The sequence below is a fragment of the Gymnodraco acuticeps genome, unplaced genomic scaffold (genome assembly GCF_902827175.1).
Source record: "Gymnodraco acuticeps unplaced genomic scaffold, fGymAcu1.1, whole genome shotgun sequence".
Lineage (NCBI taxonomy): Eukaryota > Metazoa > Chordata > Actinopteri > Perciformes > Bathydraconidae > Gymnodraco > Gymnodraco acuticeps.
In genome coordinates this window covers 1985633-2009467 of record NW_022992351.1, presented here as the reverse complement: position 1 = coordinate 2009467, position 23835 = coordinate 1985633, and the positions used below count along the sequence as shown (strand labels likewise).

At 43.8% G+C, this 23835-nt stretch overlaps 1 protein-coding gene across 1 annotated transcript in view; it reads left to right on the top strand.

The window, feature by feature from the left end:
- l1cama (L1 cell adhesion molecule, paralog a) overlaps positions 1-23835 on the top strand; it is a 56747-nt gene that overhangs the window by 15839 nt on the left and 17073 nt on the right. The window contains 19 exon segments of the mRNA XM_034209043.1: positions 5180-5480; positions 6770-6784; positions 8467-8569; positions 9049-9251; positions 12340-12462; positions 12901-13071; positions 14670-14784; positions 14965-15149; positions 15423-15554; positions 15636-15782; positions 15876-15987; positions 16271-16431; positions 16539-16698; positions 18694-18818; positions 18935-19036; positions 19486-19683; positions 19769-19839; positions 19945-20170; positions 20260-20375. Coding sequence (XP_034064934.1) covers positions 5354-5480; positions 6770-6784; positions 8467-8569; positions 9049-9251; positions 12340-12462; positions 12901-13071; positions 14670-14784; positions 14965-15149; positions 15423-15554; positions 15636-15782; positions 15876-15987; positions 16271-16431; positions 16539-16698; positions 18694-18818; positions 18935-19036; positions 19486-19683; positions 19769-19839; positions 19945-20170; positions 20260-20375 — 2592 coding nt within the window. The 5' untranslated portion in view covers positions 5180-5353.

Sequence of the window (23835 nt, the reverse complement as noted above, 5' to 3'; positions counted from 1 at the left end):
CAGAGGAAAGATGTTTGTCGAGGACTTTGGGAATCTTGTACTTGTATTTTTACTTTCAGTTGGATGGGTCTGTAAAGGATTTAAAGTTATACATTTTTAAGTAACTTAAACACTTTCTGCCAAGTGAGGTGTCATGGATGTCAACATGTCGGTTTAAGAATGCGTAATATTATAGATGTTAAGACTTCTTGAATGCATGTGGTGTGTGTGTGTGTGTGTGTGTGTGTGTGGTGTGTGTGTGTGTGTGTGTGTGTGTGTGTGTGTGTGTGTGTGTGTGTGTGTGTGTGTGTGTGTGTGTGTGTGTGTGTGTGTTGGAGGGATGGACTAAGAGTGTTTGGCAGCAAATGAGTGATTGTATGTACGTGCGTGCGCATATGTAAGTGATATTGCAAACCCGTTAGTGTCCATGTGTGTGAATAACTGAATTTGTATGTACAAGGGGGGATGCTGTGTGGAGACCCTGTTGTCATGGTAACCAGGATAGAAGGAGAGTGGGCGGTTGCCCTTACGGCTCCTCTGACAACCTTTATTTTCTCCAGCTTTGTGTCACTCCAATATTAAACCCTAACCCTTGACACAACAAAGGGGGTGGGGGGTAAGGTGAGGTCTTTGAAAGAGGGGCAAGATTTGGAAAACATGGCATGATTTCTATTGCAGCATATTAAACTAGTGGGAGTCGCTACGCATCTAACCGCAAAGCTTATGCTAATAGTGGTATTGATAAATGCGCTGTCTGTGTACCCTGATGCCGGATAAGCTGCATAGCTCTGCAGCCTTTTCTGCTGGTACATTTCCATTTGCAGTTGACCATGGATCATCGATCTTGAAACACATGCTATTTGGCCTTTTGAACAAAGACCACCGGCGTGAGGAAGATATTGGTTTCCCCACTGTGCTGTGGGGCTAATTTTCCATTAAAGTTGCAAATATTGAATGAATCGGCCTCAATGCCTTCTGTCCGAGCCACAGTAAAAGGCGTTTAGGAAGAGGGGAGAGGAAGGGAGACGAGGAAATGTTCTGTGAAAAGTGATCGGAGGGGAATTGAAGAAAGCTTTTAGTGTCAGCTACCAAGGGGGCAGCATGAGGACAGGAAGAAGACTGATAAAAAGGTGACAGGAAAATGGGCACTCATCGTTCTTGGGCAGTTCTTATTATAGGGGCTTGGCTCTTAAGAAGAATATGTGAGAAAGAAATGCAATCTTCACGGCGGTGAATGATGAAAGACATATCTGTGTTAAAAAGTGAATTGTGGAGTGGAGCAGAATCAGGTAGCCAGTATTATTTCACATGATTTGTGGTATTTTTCTGCTGTAGCGATAAAGTGGGTCTGAGACTTGTCTCACTGCAACAGGCTCATGCATAAAGTATGACCCTGCCAGAGAGAGGAAGAGGGGGGGAGTGAAGGAGATAATCAGACAGTCTCACAGGCGACGACAGGTATAGATGGACAGCATCACTATTGGTCCAAACCAAATCCACGGCGTGGCTTGTGAATGAATTATGGATTTGGGAGAATTTAGGGCAAATTGTGCCGACAGGAAGGGGATCTCTATGAATAATTCACTCAGTAGGGGGCATGATCATCTACTCCCTACCAGCATCACCTTGTTTCGCAGCCCCCCCCCCTTCCTCACTTATACTATCCGTTGACCCTTATAATGTCTCACTGCCTTCATCCTGTAATGCCTATCAGACCATTTCTCCTCATGAGTGTTTTCTTTGTTTATGTCTAAATCACTCCATCTTCCCTCTGTCTGTGCGTCGTCTCTTTTCAGTCTGATGTTTCTTCAGACAGACGAACCCTGGGGGAGAGTAGGGGGTAAAGGGGGGCATGTATTCATTTATTTTTCTCCCCCCTCCTTCCGTCCTGCGTTCTCGCCCCCTACATATCTTCACAGCTGGAGGTAGTTAATATTTAAAAGCAAGGCATGACAGGACACGAGACCTGCACACATGTTTGAACATACACGAAAACACACACACAACCACACACACATAATCATACACGCACAAATCCAGTCGAGCAGCACATCTGATGAAAGTAAAGAGAAGCTTTCAGAATTCATATTTGCATGACTCACCGTGTTGAGAGACAATATACCATAAACATAGCAGCTCCTCACACGGATACATGAGGACATGAAGCAAACCGTAAAAGTCTCTCATGTATATTTGGGTGGTTGGCACGTGGGGATTAGAGTATGTGTGAAACTCCAAACATGATTTGACTCTTGAGGTTTGATCTTGTCTCTCCTCCCCACCCTCCTCCACTGATAAGAGCCTATTCAGCATTCAAAGTCCTTGGCAACACCCAACATGTCTACTTAATGCTAATTACTACCTTTTGCAGAGAAAGGAAGGGTGCAATTTTCTATCTAATGGATGACAAGGGGGGTACACACTACAATAGCAACAGCAATTAAATTATACTAATGATAGCAACACTCACAGCATACTACAAAGTGTTTGGGTTATTCTTGTTTTTTGTAAGCAAAACGCCTCTAAGCATGAAAATCATGAATAATTGAAAGAGTTGCAACATTTAATTTTCAGCAGTCAGGGTTTTTGTGTAAAAACGAAACTGCCACACCCTCAAATCTCAACGCAGCGATGCTCACTCTACAATCTTCGCGTGATTGAACGACATCTGAGGCGCCCGTTGACATCCCAGTGGTGATAATAGTTTTTAAAAGCACTCAGAGACACTGTTGGCGGGTCATCTCAGCCCAACAGTAATCGCAGGCGTGACCTTTGACCCTGTCCAATGAAGCAGGTAACAGGGCTGGGATTGGATTGCTGACAGCTGCGCAGCGGACACCCTGAAGAAGTGAAATCATGCATCTGCTTCGATGTCAGTGACTCTCACCCCTGTGATAATGGAGCTCCACGAGGCTCCATGCCGCGCACACACAGCTTGGATGTGTGTGTGTGTGTGTGTGCGTGTGTGTGTGTGTGTGTGTGTGTGCGATTGTGTGCTTGCGTGTCAGGCCACATCAGTCTGTGCCATCAGCATGTTTGGGTGACTGGGTCAGCCACACTACATGGCAACCTTCCATGCTACTTCTCTCTTCCTCTCTCTATCTCTCTCTCTTTCAATGCCCCTCCCAACCCATTATAGTGTTCCCCTTTACTGCTCACACTCAACAGGACTGCAATATTCTTTGGCAAGGTCTACTTCCTGACTGAGGCCCACTGGACCATGCCCTTTTGTCAGTCTGATCCTCTCTGTCCGACCGCTTGAGGTCTGCTTTCCTTTCTGTCGATCTATCCATGCATTTCAGTTTTCTTTGTATGTCTGTTACTGCCCCTGAGTGTGTACCTGAGTGTGTGTGTGTGTGTGCGTGTGTGTGTGTGCGTGTGTGTGTGTGTGTGTGTGTGTGTGTGTGTGTGTGTGTGTGCATAAGCAGTACAATCCCTTGGTGAATTGTGATTGGCGGCATGACAAGTGACGGCCGCCACATCATTAATCAGCGCCCTGCTTTGCTCCACTTGGCTTTCCTTCACAGTCTCTTCGTGGGGGGGGGGGGGGGGGGCACTGATAGGCAAGCTCCCACCTTAGATCACATTAACACAAGTACTAATACCCTGACTAGCCCCGCTTCATTCATCTGCCTCTAATGGCATTTGGGAGAGCCTGGTTTAAGACCGGATCACAATAATTGGCCCCCTGTCTCCCGAGAACAACAACCACTAAAGCGGCTGATAACAAGCAAAAGAAGAAGAGAAACAAAAAGAAAGTGAACAAATGATGCACACTGATTGGAAGAGCTTGCACATGTGTGTGTATGTGTGGGAGAGGTTGGATAGGATTAGCGTCACATCTGTCAGCCTTTGTCATCCCTCTTCATCCCCTCCTTCCATATGCCTCCACTCCTCCCATCACCTCTCACCCTCCCTCATCCACTCCATCCCTCACCTCCACTTCTCTCTCTCCCCTGCTCTCTACTTCAAACCCACTTTTCCTCTTTATCTTCCCCTTCGTTCCTCCACCCACTTCACCCCTCCTTCTTCTGCCTCTTTATGTTCTTGTTGTGCCATTCTTCTGACAAACCAAGCAAGTTAGGATCTCATTTAATCCTAATGATGTTAGTTTAAACTGCTTTATTAAAGGCTCCGCTCTTGTTTGGACTTTCATTTCCCCTACTTTGGCTCTGATCCCATATTCCTGCTGACGAACACATTGTTCATGAGAGGTTTTTTACTGAGTGACATGGACACATCCCCTGTAATTAACTGGTCAGCCACTAGATCAAATATATGAAGGATTATCACATCTCTCCATCCTCCTCCTGCCCTCCACTCTTCTCCATCGTCTTCCTCTCCTCTGTTCTCTGACCTCCCCCCACTCTCCAAGGTCGGCCATGTCTCTGCTGAGGCGTTGCCAACAAACAGTGGCGTGCCGAGCCAGAACTCTTTCAATCAGACTGCCATTACTGCAGAGCTGCCAAATAAGCATCCTCTCTCTATTATCGCCATTTTATTTTGTCTCACATGTACGTCTTAATCAGGGAGGGCTGTAACAGTTCTTTGTGTATGATACTAAGCACGCAGTGTAAACAGTCAGCGGGCTGCGCCACATGGTGCCGCGAGGGAGGACAGCCTGCATGTTGTGGCGAGGACCAGATCCAAGAGTACAGATGGAGAACGGATAGACTCCTCGCAGGGGTGGCTTCCCTTACTCACCACGCCTGATAGCATCTTTATCACACACTTATCACAGTACCATCACCCAAGTACACTATGTTCAGTTTCGTCCTAGGATCAGTCAACCTAATTATCAACTATTTATTTGTCTGTCTCTGCGTATGATCTGATTGAACACTTCATCAATCTGCATCTATCTGGGCGCAGCGAGGCTCTGTTCAGCATCTTGTCGTGGTATTCTGTCCATCTGTCCTGCTGACTGGCCCTTCCATATGGGCCACTGGTCATGTAATTACACAAATGGAGATGATTAGTAGAACAGGTTCAGTGATAGGCATTGTTGATGCTTTTTGTCCGGATGTGTTGACCCTTGATTGGTGTGTTAACTCCGTGCCTCGGTCTGCGTATACTGTAGGTCTGACCACATGGTGCAGGGTAATTTTTATCTCATTCTGACACATGGCCCCCCTCCGCCCCTCCTTCTCGCTTCTCCACTTGTCCTCCCCTCACCTCCCCCCTCTCTTTTATGTTTCAGAGAAGAGACCAGCAGGAGGGCGTGGACCTGACCTACAGAAGAGCAGAAAAAAAGACAAGAGGGACGTACAAGGCCTCCTTGGAAAAGAAACAAAGCCTCACAAGAGGCTGCCCTCTTTGTGCGTTCTACTGTACAAGTGTGTGAGCAGGTGGGACTTTGATGGGACAGTGAGCAATGCCTCACACGCAGCGACAGCAGGTTGGCAGTAGGGGGCAGTGCTCGTCACGCCTCCTCCCCCTCCTCCTCTTCCTCTCCCTTGCTGCCCAGCCCATCCAAGCAGCCATACACATACCCTCCAACTGTGAGTACAGATTCATATGGTACTATTCATGACAACGGAGGCTGAATGCTTCCATGAGGTTCAAAGATCTATTTGTTGTGCTAATTACATTGTTGATTCATCAAAGCCCGGCTAATAATGATCTTTCATCATGAGTAATTAGTGCAAATGAACTGAATAAGCATGTGTTTCTCTTTCAGGAACCTCAATATTCAGGGTTGAATTGAACTTTTATGCTCAAAATACTCCACTGTCTGAGGTTTCTTTGGGTAGCGCTCATCTGGGCCTGTGGTGTGTCTAATTACTTGGTAATTGATCCCCTTATACTGCATTGATTAGTCCCACTATTGATCTGGTTTCCTTGGTGCAAACCAGAATCTGATTGAGGAGTAATTTAATCAACAATTGAATTATACAACACAAATCCAGCAAGCTTTTTTCTTACTTGCTTTCATTCCTTCCTCCTCCTCGATGCACTATGTGGGCATTAGAAATACAGCTGAGCTTGTGGCCCTGCAGGGAAATGTATCTTCATCTCCTCTGTTGCTGTCGGCCTGCCTACAGAGCTGAGAGAGAGAGAGAGAGAGAGAGAGAGAGAGAGAGAGAGAGAAGCAAGTAGGATATATAAAAGGGCAAGGTCACAAGGGAAGATGAGCTGTAGCAAAAGAAAGGACCAAAGAAATGAAAGGCGAAAAGATTAAAAGGAGGATTCTGATCATCATGATGGATGAAATTATTAGTGGCAAAAGCCGTGCAATGTAAGGTTGGATTTTATGCTTGAGCTTGAGTCACAATCCTTGACCGCCCACTCAGACTTCAAAACAAGATATCGCATACGGTGGACACACATGCACGACCTGTAAACGTTGATGAAATGCAGTAAATCCCCAAGTCTAATTCCCTAATGGGGGAGGTGTCACAGAGGAGAGAGGGCCGAGGAGGATGAAGGAATGATGATGAGGAGAAGGAAGGAGGAGCGGGTCAAAGATGTAAAAGGTCAAGGTGTCCCCTGCCTTTCGATTAGCGAGCCTCTGCCATGTCAATGAGTGTCAGTGGAACAGAGATGGGGATCAATAAAGGAGATGCGTTAGAATCTGTGTCAAGCAGGCAGGGGTTAAAAGCTACGCTCCATTACAGGAGACATTACGATGCTTTATCGTCAATGTATCATAATTGTTGTTCAATTATCTATCTATCTATCTATCTGTCTGTTTTCACCATTAACTCTCTTTTCCCTTCTTGTTTACTGTAACTAAAATGTTTTTGTTTCCCTCATTGCCTTTTCTCTGGCCACCACTGTGGACTAACAGACCACATAAGTGATCGTAAGTGCTTTTAACTTTATTGACGTTCATCCATCTTAATGCAGGTGCTGGCAAAGCTCATTGGAAACACTTTCATTATGCCAGAGAGGATATTTTCCTTTCTGCACACTGTGAAGGTCCTGTCTCACTGAATCAGGCATTAGTGTGCATTTGCAGCGTTATGCTTGAGTGTTCCTTCGTGTTGATTCATCTGTTTCAGTTCCTGTGTTCGATTGCGCATGTGTGTTTGCACGTGAGGATGTGTGTGTGTGTTGTATGGGGAACATGCACCTGTTTCTGTGTGCCTTTTACTTTATGTGTGCTCAGCATCACCGGCTCCCATAGGTGAGATCCCTGTAGGAGCAGGGAGGAGGAAGTGTGAGGAGCTGCTGTCTGTTAGGAGGCAGCAGGGCTGTCAGATCAAAGGCATGGGGAAATAAAGGGGAGTTAGAGCACTAAGCACTGGCTCCTCTGCTCCTCCTCCGCCAATAATGGAGCTGAGCCTGCAGCCCAAACCTCAATTTGATCAGCTGAGGAAATGAGCTTATTTGCTCGATCAGTGGGAATTCTTTCATTACATTCCCCAACTTTCCCTATCCATCTCTTTCTGAAGCTCTGTGAATCTACCCTTGTTTGTTTTTCATCTCCACCGTTGTCTCCCTTTGCTCTGTTTCTCTACGTGGTCTCTTTGCTGCACTTCTTTCCATCTCCTCCTGTCTGCTCAGCTCTTCATCTCCCTTGCCTTTTCCACATATAATGCAGCCCTACATGCACCTACATCATGTAAATTCACCTCAGGCTTTGTCTCTCCCCTTGAAGTCAAATTAAACACGCTACTGAAAGAATATCAAGCTGTGACCTCTATTCCACTGCTAACAGCCGACAGGGTATTCACTACAGCTCTGAGGGGGAAAAGATTTACGTTTCTGTCTATAAGTATTGAATAACAGAACAGACAAAGTGACACAGGCCCATAAAGCATGTGGAAAAATCAAACATGCTGGTTCAATAGAGTATTCACTCCAAATCCCAGCATGTCTCTTTTTATGATTCTGTTATCGAGGCTGTGCTTTATGGCTGTCGTGGACAGAGGCGACAGAGAAGGAGAAACCTCGTCTGGTGGTCTTTCCTTTTTCCCTTCAAAATCCCTGCTTCATTTCCCCATACCCCCCCTCCCCCTATCTCTCCTTCTCACACAGACAGAAAGCACTATATATCTCTTTTACATAAACTCTCCCTCTTACATTATGCTATATCAATTTCCTCTAGTCTCAACCCATTTTCTCTGCCCGCTCTCTTACTCGCACTCTTTTCTTTGTCCTACATTTCATCTCTTTCTCTAGGGAGTCTTTTTTTAAGTGATATTGACTGAATATACTTTTCTGCTGCTGTTAAAGTGTAAAACTGAGTGGTATCTCTGGTTATTTTGTGCTGCTTGGTAAGCCATTTCCCCACGGCCATAGAGATGTGTGTGTATATCTTTTATTTTCTCAAGTTTCCGATGGACAAAGGGGATGATATATGTGTGTATGTCATAGCGGGAGTTATTACAGCAGCATGCAGAATCAAAGCAGGTCATGTGAAGACTGCAGCACTATTCTGAGTATGTGTTTCTGTCTGTTCAAACACTATATGTGTGTAACAACTCATGTATCCCTGCTTTATAAATGGTGTTGTGACAAAACTATTTTGTGTTCTTGCAGTAAAGAGGCCTCCGATGATCATGATACAGCCGGAGTCTGTCACCGTCTTTGGTGTTGAAGACTTCGTCATGAACTGTGAAGCCACCGGCAACCCTTTACCCATGTTAGTCATCACACACACACATCCACACAAACACACATACTGAAGATGCTGTATTAATAATGGAGGAGCTAGACACTGGTTATCTTTTTAGACAACTGGGAACGGTGACCTTCCCTGTCCTTGTTCAGCTGACATCTACATATTAGTATTACATGAGAGCACAGCTTCTCCCCGTCAGAGTACTCACTTCAACAAGGGATAAACGTCATTAAGCCCTCAAAGCAATCTTTTCAGAGTGTCTTAGCTGCTCCGAAGTGGAAAACTGCTCCAATTGCCAAGGAAAAGATAAATATCGCAATTACACAGCACTAGCTCATGAGTCCCAGTGGGGCATCTCTTGGAATTTGTGTATCAATTCAGTGACATTTAAGGACATCTCATGTGTGCTAAAAAATCAGCTTTTCCAAATGCATTGAAATTGTTTTTTTTAATGAAAACTCTCCCAACAGCGTAACTTATATATATTTTATTTTCTCAAGTTTCCGATGGACAAAGGATGGAGAGGAGTTTGACCCAGGCAGTGACCCGGAGCTGAAGGTTACTGAGCGCGCTGGCTCATTCGCTTTCTACACACTCAGTAACACTATGGAGAGCCTGAAGACGTACCAAGCCAAATATGTCTGCTACGCATCCAACGAGCTGGGGACTGCCGTCTCTAACGAGGCCACCATCAGCAGTGACGGTAAGAACATGCTGATGGCTGATTAATTCTACAACAAACTGACCAGTTACTGAGACAGAAGCATTACATTTTGACGGGTTATTTGAATATTCAAATTCCATCATGCATGAGTATTTGCTGATTTGTAATTATTTCGCTTAAGCCTTGAGAGCCACACGCACCATTTAAAACAGTATCAAACTAATCAAACCTCCTCTGATATTTTCTCATAAGGTTGTATCGCATACACTGAACAAAAATATAAATGCAACACTTTTGTTTTTGCTCCCATTTTTCATGAGATGAACTCAAAGATCTAAAACATTTTCTATATACACAAAATAACCATTTATCTCAAATATTGTTCACAAATCTGAACAAATCTGTGATAGTGAGCACTTCTCCTTTGCCCAGATAATCCATCCCACCTCACAGGTGTGGCATATCAAGATGCTGATTAGACAGCATGATTATTGCACAGGTGTGCCTTACGGCCCCTACACACGGCGGCGTGCGTTACCGCTTGGCGGTGGGCGTGTCTGAAGCTTGGGGATTTTTTACGAACAAAAGTAGAACATTGCTCTACTTTTGCAGCGAGCACCGCGAGAAGCTCCGCTTTGCTCCCACAATGCAGTTCGGCGAATCGTGACGTCACCCCATTCAAAGTGAATGGGCAGAGGCGTTGAAGCGGCAACGCACGCCGCCGTGTGTAGGCTCCGTTAGGCTGGCCACAATAAAAGGCCACTCTGAAATGTTCAGTTTTATCACACAGCACAATGCCACAGATGTCGCAAGTTTTGAGGGAGCGTGCAATTGGCATGCTGACAGCAGGAATGTCCACCAGAGCTGTTGCCCGTGAATTGAATGTTCATTTTTCTACCATAAGCCATCTCCAAAGGCGTTTCAGAGAATTTGGCAGTACATCCAACCGGCCTCACAACCACAGACCACGTGTAACCACACCAGCCCAGGACCTCCACATCCAGCATGTTCACCTCGAAGATCGTCTGAGACCAGCCACTCGGACAGCTGCTGCAACAATCGGTTTGCATAACCAAAAAATGTCTGCACAAACTGTCAGAAACCGTCTCAGGGAAGCTCATCTGCATGCTCGTCGTCCTCATCGGGGTCTCGACCTGACTCCGGTTCGTCGTCGTTAACCGACTTGAGTGGGCAAATGCTCACATTCGATGGCGTCTGGCACGTTGGAGAGGTGTTCTCTTCACGGATGAATCCCGGTTTTCACTGTTCAGGGGAAATGGCAGACAGCGTGTGTGGCATCGTGTGGGTGAGCGGTTTTCTGATGTCAATGTTGTGAATCGAGTGGCCCATGGTGGTGGTGGGGTTATGGTATGGGCAGGCGTATGTTATGGACGACGAACACAGGTGCATTTTATTGATGGCATTGTGAATGCACAGAGATACCGTGACGAGATCCTGAAGCCCATTGTTGTGCCATTCATCCACGACCATCACCTCATGTTGCAGCATGATAATGCACGGCCCCATGTTGCAAGGATCTGTACACAATTCCTGGAGGCTGAAAACATCCCAGTTCTTGCATGGCCAGCATACTCACCGGACATGTCACCCATTGAGCATGTTTGGGATGCTCTGGATCGGCGTATACGACAGCGTGTTCCAGTTCCTGCCAATATCCAGCAACTTCGCACAGCCATTGAAGAGGAGTGGACCAACATTCCACAGGCCACAATCAACAACCTGATCAACTCTATGCGAAGGAGATGTGTTGCACTGCGTGAGGCAAATGGTGGTCACACCAGATACTGACTGGTTTTCGGACCCCCCCAGACCCCCCCAATAAAGCAAAACTGCACGTTTCAGAGTGGCCTTTTATTGTGGCCAGCCTAAGGCACACCTGTGCAATAATCATGCTGTCTAATCAGCATCTTGATATGCCACACCTGTGAGGTGGGATGGATTATCTCGGCAAAGGAGAAGTGCTCACTATCACAGATTTTTTCAGATTTGTGAACAATATTTGAGAGAAATGGTTATTTTGTGTATATAGAAAATGTTTTAGATCTTTGAGTTCATCTCATGAAAAATGGGAGCAAAAACAAAAGTGTTGCATTTATATTTTTGTTCAGTGTAGGTCTTTTATAGTTGTCAATTTCAGCGTTAGGGCTCCTGTAAATACCTTCAAGGTCCAGCGAGGTGCGTGGTTGTGGTTTTTTATCAGCAATAACAAAGCGATATAGAAAGCTGTGAGCGTAGCCAGCGTATAAACCTTTCCCTGTACCCTGCTTTATAGAGAGCTCATTTGTTAGCAGATGGAGGCTCACACCGAGAGTACCGCTACCCGGAATATAATTACATGCAATAACATGATAATCAGCATATACTTACATTAACACATGCACAAGCACACACATGGGCCCCTGGGCAAAAGTAAAGAGCACCTCTGTGCATCCATCCACCTGTGTGACTGGCTCTCTCCTGGGCGACCTCCTTCCTTCACAGTTTCCCTGACAACGGTTTCCCCAGAAACGCTCTTGAGTTGATGTCATGTGAAGCGCTCTTATGAAGCTCCTGTGGGGTTATCAACAATGGGCGGAGGGGAGGTGGGGAGAGGGAACACATATGACTCACAAATCATTTTACATCTGCAAGACAAAAGACAAGCCGATGTCTTCTTCCTAAATCGCTTCAAGTTCCTCAAATGGGGGTTTTAAAATAGTACTCCTGATCAACTACATTGTTTGTTCAAGTTGACTGTGGGATGTGAAATGCCTCTTGGCTTTACACTATACATGTGTGCGCAGGTTTGTATGTTTTCAAGGATTTGGGATATATCATACAGGACAAAACAGAAGAAAAACATGCACATTTCTGTAGTGCATTCTTTTTCATTTGCTTCAGGAGTAATGGAAAAAGAAGCAAAACAACTCAAATTCTCTGTGTACACAATATGGGTGACTTATCAGAGAACATTAACTTTGAGGTTTGATGCAAAGTTAATCAGAACTACTGGCCGATAAATGTTCATATGCCACAGTCACTAGAGCAACTCTTATACTGTATGCCCATAAGTGTTTATCTACATAGACTAACATGTTTGAGTTGTATCTCATGTTCCTCCCTGTAGTTCCTCCAACACAGCAGAAAGAAAAGAAGGGTAATGTGAAGGCTGAAGAGGGAAGCAGTACCATCCTGAAGTGTAACCCCCCGCAGAGCTCTATGGAGCCCATCATACACTGGATGGACAGTAGTAAGTACATTACCTTTACATCTCTCCTTCCATTACATCCTTCCTGTCTCCTTTCTGCTACTTAGACTATCTTTCTATCCTTTTAATGTCCACTCAAAGTGAGGTAGTTGATTATTTATACCTCAAACTATAGTATCTTTCCCAATGTCTGGAATATCCTTTCATGCATTTATCTGTTCCTGGATGTGTTCTTTCAAATGTCTTAGTACCTTTTGTAGGCTGAGTGGAGTCTATTGTTACCTCTATTCTGGGACGTCTCTTTATCATCATATTTCAATTTCTCTCATCCTAATGTATCTCTATGCCTAGCTCTTCTATTTCCTCTGATTATTTTATCCTCTTGTTAAGCTCCTTATTCTCCCTCTCTTGTTACTCATTTCTCTCTCTGCCACTATCTGTCATCAATGTCTCTCATTTCCCTTCTCCCTCTCTCTACAGAACTACACCATATCCAGCTGAGTGAACGGGTTATGCTGGGGAAGGATGGCAACCTATACTTTGCCCATTTGACAACTGAGGACAACAGAAATGACTACACCTGCAATGTCCAGTACCTTGCCACTCGCACCATTCTGACAAAGGAACCCATCACCCTGACTGTTAACCCCTGTGAGTTTTGCTCTAAATGAAATGACTGGCTTAAAGTAAACCTGACTCAAATGACCTGAGCTGAGTTGCAGAAATGCATCTTTGACCTAATACTGATATACAGATAGGCAACAATGGGCACATTTCATGACTTCCCATGTAATAGCTCTAAAAAAGCTCAGAGGGTCAACAAAAAACATTAGGATGCATTGTCTGGGAACCAGGGCTCTATGAACCAAGTTCCATAGTTATACATCAAAAAGCCAAAGTGGTGTCTGACAGACAGACATTTTCCTCCCTATATATTCTGATAATTTGGGCGACCCAAACTATCCCATCATTCAAGTGTGGTTTTCACTATTAGTAATGTTTTTTTTTTGGACGGACACTATAATTTACATTACATTTACATGTTCAATCTGAATTTACTTTAAAATAAAAAAATTATATATTGATTCTGACTCTTCTACATCCAACTCACAGGTTTATCATTGCTTTGAGAAAAAAGATTATTAATTGACCCCTTTTAGAAGTGAAGATATAGTCAATTGTTCTGGGAATGTCATTTTCGATTCTGAGGCCTGAAAAACAGGCTCGGGGCTCAACTGGTTAAGAACAAGGTTACGATGCCCCTTGAAACATGCATTTGTGTTAGTGTGTATAATACTCTAATTTTGAAATATCCTAGACAGTTTGACAGTCACATGTCTTATACATCTCTTCATACTGTTTTGTTTAAGAGAAATCTGTTAAAGTAAAAACTATATAGGTCTTTATAATTTAACAGCATAAATAATATGCTAAATCGTCAGTATTAAAATGTGTTTGCGACCAATGGAGTCTCATAGTTAAACCAAAGTCAACTCAGCCTCATGTGGGGGCATTTTGTGCTGACCACAGCAGTAGACGGTCCCACAGCCGGCAGGGGGCCGTCACCTGTAGTGGCAATTTCTTATGTTACCTTATATGATAAAACCAAATGCTTCTAAGTGCATTGTCTAACACTACTGCACCATTTCCTGATATGTGCTGTTTTCTCTGCATACTCTAATGAGGGTTTTTATTCCCAAGCGCTTCAAGGCCACAGAGCTGATTTGGCAGACTATGTTGAAACTACTCCTCTTCACACAAAGTTTGAACTCCCATAACAATATGAGACATCCGTGTGAAATCAGATTTCTGAGGAAACTCTGTCTGCCCGCCCTATATTGTATATAAGCTTTGCTATTTTGTGACTATTGCGCACACTCCTGCAGACTATCCTATACTCTGTGAGACCTGTGCCTTCGAGGCGCCTTGAATAAAGAACCAGAAAGACAACTCTGTTTGCCCAGTGGTAATGAGATGCATCTCACACTGAGACGTGGCTGCCAGCATCTGTGGCCCCACTAGAGGTCAGGGAGACGAGCACATGTTAACATGAGACCTCTGTGTGTGTAGAAGGTCTGTATGATGATATGTTGTTAGAAAGGTCTTCTCCACATGATTCCACACCCTGCATCATTGTGTGCGTGTGTGAGAGTCTCTAAAGTGGCTGCTGTATCAGCAGCACAGCAATTTGAAAATTATCCATACATATTTATGAATCGTTCTTTGTGTTTCCGCTTCTCTTTCTCTAGCCAACTCCGTACTGCTGAACCGGAGGCCCCAGATGATGAGACCTACTGGAAGCCACAGCACTTACCACACCCTCAGAGGCCAGACCCTTGAGTTAGAGTGCATCGTCAAAGGCCTGTGAGTTTCCATCAATCAGAAAAACTTGAGCCACACCTTTTAATCAATCTTACCTGCATCTCATCCATCTCCTGCCCCTCCTCCTACCTCCTATCGTTCTCTGTTTAATGTGTCCTCTCCTTCATCCACACACTAACCATTCCTGCTATAACTCTTCCTCTCCTCCCTTCTCCTCTTCAGTCCAACTCCCAAAGTTTCATGGCTGAGGAAAGACGGTGAAATGTCCGAGTCTCGGACCATTAAAGACATGTTCAACCACCGCCTGCGCTTTAGTAATATCTCAGAGAGCGACGGAGGCGAGTATCAGTGTACAGCTGAGAACTCCCAGGGGAAGGTCTCACACACTTACACCGTAACTGTGGAAGGTATGTCACACAACCACACACACACCTACATGGGTTGCAAAGGGAAGAAGACATTTAACATTCCCTGTGACCAGTAAATAGACCTTGACTTGTAAAATGTATGGAGCATAAAGTACACAGAACAGAAAAGCGATCAGTTGCTTCATTTTGCAAATTTGGACAATTTGTAGTGTGTGACTCATCAATCTAACTAAGTACTGTCTTCTGTTGTTTTTGTTACTGTGAATTGTTTTGCTTGTAATGTGTATAATGTATATATTCTGTTTCTTCCAGCGGCTCCTTACTGGATCAAGGAGCCATCCAGCCAGTTGTACGCCCCAGGCGAGACTGTCAGGCTGGACTGCCAGGCTGATGGCATCCCATCACCCACCATCAGCTGGACCATCAACGGGGTTCCCATCTCAGGTCAGTGCATACACCCATAATGAAAATACATCACCACACAACCCTGTGCATGTACTGACTGGGATTTTTTTTAATTAAAAGCAATCGACAAGGACTCAAGACGTTCTCTGACAGCAAGCGGGTCTCTGATCTTAGAAGATGTCAACTTTGGAGACACTGCCATCTTCCAGTGCCAGGCCTCCAACAAGCATGGCACCATCCTCACCAACACCAACGTCTATGTCATTGGTGAGTGTTTGTTTCCTTCACTTAATACAGAGAGTTGTGTATCTGTTTGTAGGTCTGTGTTTGTCTCATTTCTGATTGTTTGTGTTGTTTCAGAGCTGCCTCCCCAGATCCTTGTTGAGGATGGGAATACGTACACATTTACGGAGGGCAAGACGGCTTTACTAGAGTGTGAAACCTTTGGCTCTCCTAAACCTAAAATCATATGGTGAGGCCCATAACCCCATTATTTGTATCCTACTGTGTTTTATTGCAGTTTATTTAATTATGTATTCTAGGGTGTCGTCTGGCAGATTTTGATTTTAACACATTTCAAGGTGGTGACACAATTGCGTGGGCAGCTCATCGCATAAATTAACAGAGAAATACTGTTACATCTGGAATGTGAATTGTTGTCAATGTGGCCAGCCTAAAATGAGTCTTTATTATTTATGTTGAATAGCGGCTCAAAAGGTTTTTAATGGGTGTTTTGGGGTGTGTGTCTCTTCCAGGGAGAGCAGCAGCACATCCTCCCTACTGGCTGATCCCAGAGTGAACCAGCTCACCAACGGGGCGCTGGAGATCTTTAATGTCACCCACGATGATGAGGGCTTCTACACCTGCTCCATACAGAACACCAACTTATCTGTCAATGCTGAGCTGGAAGTGCTTAGTGAGTGGGTACACACGCATGCACACACACACATAGACACACACAGACTCACACACACACCCTTTGTGTACCTCATGTCTCAGCTTTCTGCCTGCTTTATCTTTCAGACAGGACAGTGATCGTGTCACCTCCACAGGATCTGAAGGTGCAGCGTGGGAACACAACAATCTTCACTTGTCTGGCCGTTGTCGACCCCAAACTTGGCCCTCCACAAATTCAGTGGAGGAAGAACAATAAAAAAATCTTCGAGTCCCCCAGTGATGGAAAGTAAGACTCAAATCTACCCATTGGAGATCGAACAGAAATTAGCATAATGTCAGACATTACTAACAGGATTATAATTTGATCCAATGTTTGTTTAGTTGTTTAAAGTCCAATCACAAACAAGGGATACAAATTAATTAATAAACATTTAATTTCTTTACCCCTACATAACCGTTTTTATCTTTATTTTCCCTGTTGTATAACCAAACAAATATATAAACTTATCGTTAATGGTCAAATGAATAAATCAGGGGTTTTCAAATATGGAGACTGTGGACCTCCTGTGTTTGACCTGACTTCAGACTACACCAAATACTTTTACAAAGGTCTTTCCTAAGGCATTGAATTGTTTGACTCTGGGAAAGTGGGAAACAGTAAAGTAGGAAAACTGAAAAACTGTATCCCTGTAGCCAAATCACAAACATCTAGGCCAGGGGTGCCCAACCTTTTTTTAACCGAGAGCTACTTTTAAAGTTGCCAGTCTGCCGAGATCTACCAGTCCAAATAGAGAGGCGTAGTTACTGACAGCCTACTACCAGGTAAATACACACTTCTACTTGTATAAAACTGACCTTTGTACGATTAATTCTCCATAAAATACTGCAGATCCTTTATCTTACCTCTTTCTAATCTACACACATACAAGTATTTAACTGAAGTTACACAACAGTGTTGTTGATAGAGAGTTGGAGTTTATTCACACGTCACACTACAGTGGGTAATGTTTTCAAGAAACATTGAACAGTGCTGCCACATATGACACAGGGAAAAAAGAAAAGACTCTGAACCCTTTCTTTGCCATTATATAAAAATAGTGTTGCTACAAAAGTATAAATGAGGCTTAGTAATAAGACAACTCAGATCTGAAGCTACACAGGAATCTGCTGCCAAAGTGCAATAAAAAAGACAAAATTAATAGAATCAAACCCTTTTTTTGTTGCATTTTAGTAGAGTATAAAAATAAATGCCTTTAAAATAGGATGCAAGCAACACTAGTTTCTTAACCTGAATTGATAATAGACTATAATCAATTTAAACAGAACAGATCTTAATGTTTGCATTCTTATACCATTTTGTACAATAATTGTTATGAATAAGTTCAAACAAACAAAAACTTACAGCTGATTAATAACGGTATCTAACTTGAGTTGTTATTATATCAAAAACCTTGAAATGAAATGCTACTGTTATTTTTACTGTCCCCTAAAAGCGCGTCGGCAGCCTCCAGGAATGCTTATTTCACAACTTCGCCGTCTTTGAAAGACTTCATGTGTTTCGCAAGAACGTGCCTGACACGATAAGATGCTATGGTAGCAGCCTTGCTCTTGTTGTTGGGCCTGGTGAAAATGGACTGCTGTGCATTTAGCCCCTCCCCTTTTGGGAGCGTTGGGCAGAATTAGGAGGGAATTCCGTCTCGTAGCGTTTGTGCACTGTTTTGAAATGCCGCTCCTAAATGACCCTTCTTCGATAAAGCCACGCTCGCATTGCAGATGAGACAGATGGACTTTGAATTGGAATAGATAAACAAATAATCATCCTCCCACTCGGAGTGAAAATTATATATTTTGGGCTTTTTTGCTTCTGCCATAATTGCGGTCTTGTGTGTGTGCGGACTGTCACTCCTGTTGACACGGACAACGTCAGCGAAATAGCGCCCACTGCTCACCAGCCACGCCCCGACACATGGGGTCACGCCGGCCAATCACAAAGCTTTGATGCGTTCAAGTGCATTATTCTGGCACGGGAAGATTATTTTATAGGACATTAACGATAAAACAGAATGTTGTTGTTCTATTTTTAGATACATCTCGCGATCGACTGGGAATCTCCCCGCGATCGACCGGTCGATCGCGATCGACTGGTTGGGCACCCCTGATCTAGGCCATTCAATAGTAACATAATATGTGTTCACTTTCATTCACTTTTTGCCTACTTTGAAACATCTGGTATATGATTACGAATTACGAGGGCATAGTAATTATGACCATATTTCCTTAGATACACATTTGATGGACCAGATCTGAAAATCACCAATGTGGAAGAAGAAGATGAGGGCTTGTACACCTGTGACGTCATCACTAAACTTGACTCGGCTGAAGCCAGTGGCACCCTCTCTTTATGGGGTAGGATTTCTGATACTGTATAATGCTCAGTAATTTTCCAAATGAAGTTTTCCTATTTGTTAAAACAAGCAATGTGCAGGTAGTTGTGATGATGATGCTATCGTTGTCCTTCTCAGATCGACCGGATCCCCCTGAACTCCTCCAGATCACTGAACCTAAGCGTCGTTCAGTCACCCTCAGCTGGACTCCTGGGGACGAACACAACAGCCCTGTGCTAGGTAATTACAGACAAACACACACACACATACTCAAACTTTGACACATACACATGGGCACACACATCTGTCCCTTTCACTTTCTGTTTTTCTTCTCTTTAATGCTAAAACCGCTTTTTTGTTGAAAGGGATTTTTGTTGTTGTTGTAATTTCTCCTGCTGTGATCCTGACTCTTTCTTTAGTGTCACTGAGTAAGGGTTTGTATTGCCTGAGACACACACAATACTCAGACCCATATAATTTATCTCCCTCTGGCAAAATGAAAGGCAGCTCTGTTTTTATTAGTTTTGCAGAATTATTATTTGATCTGCAGTATCAGACTAATATAAAGCTCAAAGTGTCTCGGGATGACTTTATCTCCACTGAGTGTTCATTTATGTTTCTATTGATCCTTATTGTTCACATCCTGTCCTTCTCCATCACTCCTTGACTCTTCGTTTCTCTCTCTGCAGAGTATGTGGTTGAGTTTGAGGACCAAGGTTCGAAGGAGAGTGGTTGGGAAGAGCTGAAGAGAGTAATAGGAAAGAAGTCTCGTACTAACCTCCATTTGTGGCCCTACATGTCATACCGTTTCCGCGTCATTGCCATAAATTATGTTGGAAAGAGCGGTCCCAGCGAGCCATCCGAAATCCACAACACATTTGCAGAAGGTTAGAGTCACTGTTTTGTAACCACAGTTTTTCATACTCAATGCAACCCCGACTGACACCACAATGAACTTTTCTCCAATCACAGCTCCAGACAATAACCCTGCAGATGTTAGGAGTGAGTCCATAGACCCAGACACTCTGGTCATCACCTGGGAGGTACTGTACATCTGATACGTGAACATACTAATTATCTAAAGCAACAGCATCACACACTCAAAGAAAGCATTGGTGAATAATTGGTTGCTTTTGCTCTCACTACAGGATATAGACCAACGTAACTTTAACGGACCTGACTTCAAGTATCGGGTGCTGTGGAGGCGAGTGGTGGGCAGCGGGCCCACCTGGCACACCAACTACACAACCACGCCACCATTCACAGTCAGTGACATCGGCAGCTTCTCTGCCTTTGAGATCAAAGTACAGGCTGTCAATGAGGAAGGGAAGGGACCTGAGCCAGACCCTGTCATTGGTTACTCAGGGGAAGATGGTAAGATAATATAAAAAAAAAGTTTTCCAGCTAATTTTCTTTACTGGAAGAATCTCTCCTTCATTCTCACCCTCCTGTTTGTCTTTCAGTTCCATTGGAGGCTCCAATGAATGTGGGTATTGAACTGATAAACAGCACTACCCTCAGAGTGAACTGGGCAGCGATAGAGAAAGAGACAGTCAGAGGACACCTGTTGGGGTACAAGGTACTGATCCTGTTATCCTTTGTTGTTGGCCTAACTTATTCAGCCTGTCCTCATGAATAATGCATATGTTGGATATTCAGCAGAGGCAGCCAGATCTTAGCCTGGCAAGGGCTTCAGAGTTCTCTTTGTTTCAAGGTTGTGACAAGAAGAGCCTTTTAATTTTTATTTGAGATGATGTCACTTTCAGGATGTATCCCGCTCTGGTCCCACTTCCTCCCTTTATCTCTTTTGGGTTATTAATGCATCAGCCATTTAATCCCTTTAGAAAACACAGCTTTATTGTCATAAGAAAATAACAACAATGAATTCCGGCATTTGTGGGATGAAAATACATTACGTTGTTATATATATATATATATTAAGCTGTGGTCGGGGACATTGTAAAGAGAGTAACAAATCTGAATTTCAGTGATTACATTTACAACAAAATAGTCTAGATGGAAATAGGGGTCCACGCGCACCCCTCGGAATTTTTTATGCCACCTGATTTTTCTTAATCCTTAAAGTGTCTACTTTCAGAATCTGCCAGGTGCCAAGCTGAAATAATGTCCGAAAGGCTCCATTTTTAACCCTTTATTGCACCTAACCCAAAACCGAAACATTAAAATTTGATGTAGCAAGAGGCATAACCTTTGAAGTAAACAACATACAGAGACAAATGAATACATTTTTCCATACAATTCTGACCCTAGGAATTCAATGGAATGGTTATTTTTGACATTTGACAACATTTTGACTGTATGTCTGGACAAAAACAGCAAAAAAATACAAAAAATGTGTCTGACCAACTACTTTTTTATTTTTCAAACGCATAGAGTGAATATTTGTTGACAATCAGTTTTTTTTCAATCCTCCAAGTGTTTATTTTAAGATTATATTGGGTACCAAGCTGAAATAATGTCCCAAAGGCTAGTTTTAACCCTTTATAGCACCTAACCCAAAAATCGAAAAATGAAAATATAATGTAGAAGACGCATAACTTTTGAAGTAGACAACTTACAGAGCGAAATTAATAAATTTTCCCACACAATTTTGATCCTAGGAATTCAATGGGATGGTTATTTTTGACATTTGACAACATTTTCACTGTATTTCTGGACAAAAACAGCAAGAAATGACCAAACATGTGTGTATGACCAACTACCTTTTCAACACATAGGGTGAATATATGTTCACAATCAGTTTTTCTCTAATCCTTTAAATGAAATGAAATGATTAAATAAAATCTTGTTGGGTTTATTTTTAACTCTTTATTGCACCAAAATCAAACATGAAAGATTATGTAAAGTGTGATATAATTACAACTTGAACAATGAATACATTTACCTTTTCATGTCACTACCAACTTGCTGACCTAAACTACTCATCATCCTCATCGTCACTGAAGAGATCTTCTAATTCAATTTCTTCCATCTCCAGCTCTTCATCCTCATGCTCGTACTCTCCATCCACTTCACCCACAGACAAGTTATTGTTGGCGTAATCGGTCACCTTGTCAAGAGCTGCGTGCTCTTCTGACTCTGCTCTCTGAGCCAGTACCTCAACAAGAGAAGGAGGGAGGATGGGTCCAATTGCCCAGACCGGTTCCAACACCTCCTCTTCTCCTGTCTTCTCCCAGCCCATGCCTGGATCATGTGGTTTTGGGCTCTCGATTATTGCCTTGTCTGCTCTCTTATAGAAGGCGACTCTGTAGTTGGCTCGCTGGACATGTGGAATGAGACAGACCTTGGGGGGAGGCAGGCGTTCCAGGTCTACTTTTGACTTAGAGTCCAGGACTTTGTCAGCGCCGACCATCTTTCTCATCATTTTCACCCGTACTGTGTCAACTGATGTCATCCGTGCTTGGCCATACATAATTCATGTGAAGCTCTCCATCTCCTCTTGAAGCTCATCAGTGACCATCCAGTCTGCACCAAGCTGCCTGAAAGCTTTGTGGAGTTTAGGAGTCTTCTCCAGCTTCTTCAGGGGATTCACCTTGCCTTTGCCTTTAAAAGCGCTGGTACAGTCCTCCCCAGTAAAGACGTAGAATCCCAGCAGTGTGCTACAGTAGTCAGGGCCCAGTGATTCCGACAGTTCTGTCACATTTATCAGTGTGCGATGTTTGCCAGAGCCGTGGTCAAGGTAGATGGAGAGGTTGATCCTGCTGGCATGGTGGAGGAGGATCATCAGGATGTCTGTGTCAGGTGTCCTCACCACACTGGACTTGTACCCCCATTTGACAGCCTGGTGGAGGTACAGGACAATCCGGCTGTCTGTCTCCTCCTGGTTGGATCGCAGTTCATAGATCTCAGAAGTCTGGACCTGTAACAATCAAACAAAGTAAATGAATACTACTACATATTTTAACAAATTAACATTTTAAGTTATGCAGTTTTTGTCGTTTGTTTTTGTCGTTTTTGTCGTAAGAGCCCAATTATGGTCTGAAATTGTATGTGTGTGTCATGCTTTTTCTGTCAACGTACTTTTCCATTTGTTGATGTTAGGTCATAAGATCTTCCGTCAACACACACCACTGCTTTCATGCTCTTCTCAATCCGGGATGCTGCCTCATTGCTCCCCAGACCCTGAGAAGCAGGTCACATAGCTGCTTCTTGTTAAGCTCATTGCCAAGGAATGACTTAAAGACCATCAATTATGCGCTTCTCAGAAGAGCCACGTCTGAGCCTCTCCTGGGCTTTGATGGAATCTGGCTGGTAGCAATCTGTAGAGAACACAAAATGTTGCTTGGCAACCATTTGGTCCAGGAGCTGCATGCAAATCCCTCCGAAGGTCGGTGGGAGGTTGGACATCATGTGGAAGAGAGCGTTGCCATCCTGTATGAAGAGGGCATCATTGGGGTAAGGTACGTCTACGTCCCTGTCCTGCAGCAGATGGTGAAGGATAGTGGCCTTGTTGGTTTTAGCAAAATAGCCATCCGGAGAGCCAAGGGCACCATGAGGAAGGTGAGAGGGGATACCGCATGAGTTCCTCAAGGTTGATGGGCATCTCCATAATCTGCGACTTAACGAGCAGCTGAAAGGCGAGGTTGTACACAAATAGCTGGAATGAAAAATAAGGAAATGAGGAAGGCATAAATACAACAGAGTTTTACGGTTTCATTCCTTTCTGAATAATGTTTTTGTGTAATGAAATATGCAAATGGTATAAGTAAAATCAATATCCACCTTCCCCTGCGCAGAGGTAAGTTTGACCCTCTTGCTGCAGTAATCCATTGTCTTGAGCGTAAGTTTCTTGAGGCGATCAAAGAAGTCTTTCCTCTTGGAAATGAAGCGCTCTTGGATGAACTGCTCCTTGGCAGCCCTGCCTGCAGCCTCGGCCCGCAGCACGTCAGCCTCAACCTCTGGATCGATGGGAGCTCCAGATGCGAGGGAGTACAGTCGACTTTTGTCTGGGATTCTCCAGGGGTTTGTGAAGCCATTGATGGCAGAGATGACGCTCTGCACCGCTAATTCAGACTTTT